We start from the raw sequence: 4336 nt of genomic DNA on the forward strand, positions 1-4336 counted from the left end.
GGAAACACTTAGATCGTTAAAGTTGCACACGCTTAAAGGCTTTGTTAGGTCACAAGCTAATTTAAGGACAGAGAAGCACTGCTCCAAAAGAGAAAAACAGGTTAATAATACCAGGAAATCTTCTGGAATAGGTTCATAATTAGTAAATCTACACTCCTCAAAGTAAATATCCTCACCTTTTCTTCAGTTTCCCTTTTCCCAGTTTTGCTGGTGGACTATGGTTCCTGGCTAAAGACAGGACAAACTGAAGACTTCCCCACTTACAAATCAGTGCCTGAACTTTACAGCAGCATCCAGGAGCCTGTTTGCTGCACTTACATCTTCCTGCAGCATTGCAGGACTGAGATGTTTCAGGGGGGTAGCTGTTAGAAGGTAACCAATGCTGAACATGCAATGTGGTGTGAACTCCCAAATTTTCTCATTACCAGCTGAGTGGAGTCTCCTGGATCATAAGTTTTTATTGAAGTACTTCTGACCTGTCCAAGTCCTGCTTCAGGTATTTAAGTGTCTTTCTGGATCCCAGTTGAAGCCTTGCATTCCTTATGGGCTTAGTGGGCTTAGCAGACTGTGGTTTAGGAGTCTATTAGACTCCTGATAAGAGTGGATCAAGGTCTTACGGACCTTTCGGAGTCCATAAGACCTTGACCCAGTCTTATCAGTCAACTCAGGCAAGGTTTTGGACTCAGAATCCCCTTATCTTAAACCCAAAAGCTTGTCCACTTTTTTCACTTATGTTAGTCAGTCTAATAAAGAATATTTCCTCTTATATCCTTAGATAGAAGTCCCTGCTGCAGCACTTGTAGTGCAGTATAAGAGCACAGCATTGTGCCTGCAATTGAGACCACACTGGTCTTACCAGCTTTACTCTTATGATCAAAGGTCAGCTGGTGCCTCTGAACCACACTGCATCCCACCAGCAGTTTGGCATCTCAGTTTCAGATCTATTTTTCAGAAGCTGGTGAGAGAAACTTGCCCAGAATCACTGTATTCAGTCAACCATAGTGGAAGCTGGAGAAAGAACAGTGTGATGGTCAAACGCCAGGTCTGGATTTAAGAACATGTAGGACATTTGACAAAATAACCATGGCGGGGCAAGCAGCTTCTTTGCAAAATTGCTCCAATGGCCTATCTGCAACTTCCAGGTGCTTGTAAAACAGCAGAAAGCACCCAAGGGCTTATATTTTTCTTTTTGTTTGACAGCCTTTACTCACCCCTGAAGCCTTTTTGTTTGACAGCCTTTCCCTTCCTTGCCGCTTCCAGGAAAAGCCTCTCTCTGGAGTAGCATGTCTTCATAGTTAAAGGATACATGTGAGCTGAGGACTGCAGAAACATCCTCATTGCTTGCCTCTCACCCATAGTAAACTGGGCACCCTACTCCATTTTTGGAGTTTCATTTGCCTCTGCTTCCACTGCCAACACCTACATGTCTTAGGTGGCTGCAGCCCATTTTCAACCATGCTTCAATGAAGAACAAAAAAAACTCTCAAGAGAGGTAAGTGGTGCTAAGGCTTCTTTAGAAGCAGGATTTAATAATCCAAATCACCACCTTTAAAAATCAGTGCCCTTGGGCCCCAGCCAGCCCTCAGCTCTGTCAACATCTTTACTGCCAACTTTACTAACAGTCACACAAATGTAAATCTAGTGTGAGAAGAGGATTAAGCCCATTCTGGTTTTAAGGCCTATGAAAGATCTACTGCCCTGCTACCACTGTGCAGTGATATGTAACACAGAAAAGGGCAATTCAGGCTGCTGTTGCATCTTCTAAATTTTAAAGGAAAAAATGTAATTCCAGGAACTTTACCAGCCACTGCTGTGTATATACATGCAAGGTTTCTTTTAAGTCAGAAGCTAAAAGCTTGTACCTTGCCAGATGCTGGTTGAAGCACATTAATTTTTTTTCCTGCAAAATAAGATTAGCAACAGCAATTTTCCATGCATTCAAGTTCAGGATTTTGTCTGCAAGAGGATTAAAGCTCAGGCAAACATGAGCCTGTGTGCATACTGCCCTACTCCTTGTACTGCTCTCACTTGCAATGAGACCTGTGCAGGGGACTATTTAGAAATCCCTCTCAAATTATTATTTCTTCACTGATGAGTTGGCTGAGATTTGCAGGGAGGACTGAGGGAACAAAATGTAAGGTTTCTAAAAACTACAGCTGGATGGGGGTTCCTGACTCCCTCAAGCTGGTATTTTCATACAAAATACTAGAAAGGATTTTTTTTACTCTAAAATTTATTATTGGATTCCAGTTCTTGGGCTGGGAAGGTATCTTGGTTTCAGGTTTCTATAGTCTTACAGCATGACTTGGATCTCTTAGCAGGATCCCAGTGCAAATATCACTAAATAATTGTTATGATTATTAACTGTGTAACTCCACTGAGCTGTCAGCTGAGAAACAGCTCAGCTGAATGCGTATTTCAATTAAAGATGCAGAAGCCTGAAAAGCAGATTATATTTTAAATGTACTTCAGGCCATAGATATAACTTTTATTAGCTTTTCATTACCTTTATTATATTCCAATTTATCCTGGTCTCTAGCTCTAAAATCTCATTCAGTCCTTACCTGTATAAAGTTGCCGTTGTCTTCAGTGTAAGATTTTCTGGGCAACTGTGACTTTTTTGGTCACAGGGGATAGGCAGGAACTATGCTGAGATATTGCAGTGACTCTCCAAGGAAGAACTGATGGCATTTGCCAAAATGGAAATCCATCTCCCTGACAGATGCTCACATACACTTTACCTCTCTGCTTCATCTTTCAGTCCTCCTGGTGAGAATCTCTTGCAGATCAGGAAGAAAAGTGGTGCATGGAAGAGAGACTGCAGTGACTTCTTGTTTTGGTATTTAGTGCTTTTTGTTTTGACGTCGCAGATATATTTAGTAAACTGTCATCTATTATAATTTGTGTGAGGACATCTCCCATGTTTTGAGAAATGTACACTGTCCTGCATTGTCCAGAGTCCTTAAATATCTCTTTCATTTACACATTGGTCTATTTTAAAAGCAGCACAAGGGACATGTCCCCTCCCTTAAACTTTCCTTGAGGATCCCAAGCTACCAAACACTTGTGCAGCAGCAGGGCAGGCCTTTAGGCAAGTCCCCCTCTCCTGAGCAAACAGTTTGGCATATATTTGTAAACAGTTTATCTGGAAAAAAAAGGGAAATGCATGCTAAATAAAATGCTGTTGTGTTTTCTGACAGTCCCTTGAAGTGTAGCTCCAGCCTTCCCACAGTATTTGCCCCCTGTGACAGCCCCAGCTATTTTTGGCCATCAAGGCCCTGGAGCTGGGTGCTGGGGGACCTTCTGCTCCATGTAAGCACACGTGCTACCATCCTGTCATATGCAGGCAGCCACCAGCCACATGTACTGGGGTACTGGTCACAGGTTTGCTTGCTCATCTGCTGCCCAGGGTTGACCACAGAGCAACAACTTGCTCACAGTGTGTGGAAAAAAAAAAACCACCAAACATTCTTTTGTGTTTAGCTCAAACAAGGAGCTGTTGGCAACCAGCAGTCACCCCCACATCACATAGAAAGGGAATGAAAATTACAACAAAAAGAGCCCATAGTGGCACAAGGCTGGGGTTAAATCAGCGGGGAGAGTGCAGTGCTGCTGTCAGCCTGACCCAGCCCCTGCACAACCCCCCATTCTTCCCACAGCCTTACAACTTGCTGTCCACACCACAGGGATGCTGCATCCCACTACAGACCTGTCAGGCAGAGCTTGTGACCACATTGGCTGCCAGCCCTGGAGAGGAGCCTGGCTCAGAGACAGCTGGTCACATCTCCTGCAGCCAGCATTGGGCAGCCTTGTCCCTTCTCCTGACCAGGGTTGCTCCTCTCTTTATCTTTGCTCGTGACATGGACTTTTCCTGCAGCAAGTCCCAAATCTTTAACTCAGACACTACCAAGGCCGGGTCTAGGTGGGTAGTGGGGAGCTGAGCTGCCCCCTCCAGCTTTGGGCACCAGAGGAAGCTGCTGGACATCTCCCAGCTGCCACACAGTGAATCCCTGGCCCTTATTCTGCAGAAATAAAGTAAATGCTTTTTCTCAGTTTTACTTTCTGGAAATTACCTACTCTTACATAGGCCAGTGCAGTATCTTATCATGTATCACATACTGCTTGCCTGGGAAAAAGCAAGGAAGTACACCTTGCAGGCACAGCAGAAATTTTGTGATGATTGCAGTTCTTCTAGGAGTTATTATTAATAGGGCTCGTAGTGCATAAAATCCAGGACTCTCCTGTGGCAAAGGGGTAAGAGGAGCAAACACAACACCCTAGAGCTGGCAGCTGTAGTGGAGTTGTTATGGGTACCCATGCAGGAACTCATTCCTGC

At 44.1% G+C, this 4336-nt stretch overlaps 1 protein-coding gene across 1 annotated transcript in view; it reads left to right on the forward strand.

Annotated features, from left to right (window-relative positions):
- Positions 1–4336, forward strand: part of SGPP1 (sphingosine-1-phosphate phosphatase 1) — a 49238-nt gene that overhangs the window by 1208 nt on the left and 43694 nt on the right. Inside the window, exon 2 of the mRNA XM_010000695.1 lies at positions 203–303. Within this exon, the coding sequence (XP_009998997.1) occupies positions 203–303 (101 nt within the window). The remainder of the gene's footprint in view (positions 1–202; positions 304–4336) is intronic.

This window comes from Chaetura pelagica, unplaced genomic scaffold, assembly GCF_000747805.2.
Source record: "Chaetura pelagica isolate M959 unplaced genomic scaffold, ChaPel_1.0 scaffold36, whole genome shotgun sequence".
NCBI classification, from domain to species: Eukaryota; Metazoa; Chordata; class Aves; order Apodiformes; family Apodidae; genus Chaetura; species Chaetura pelagica.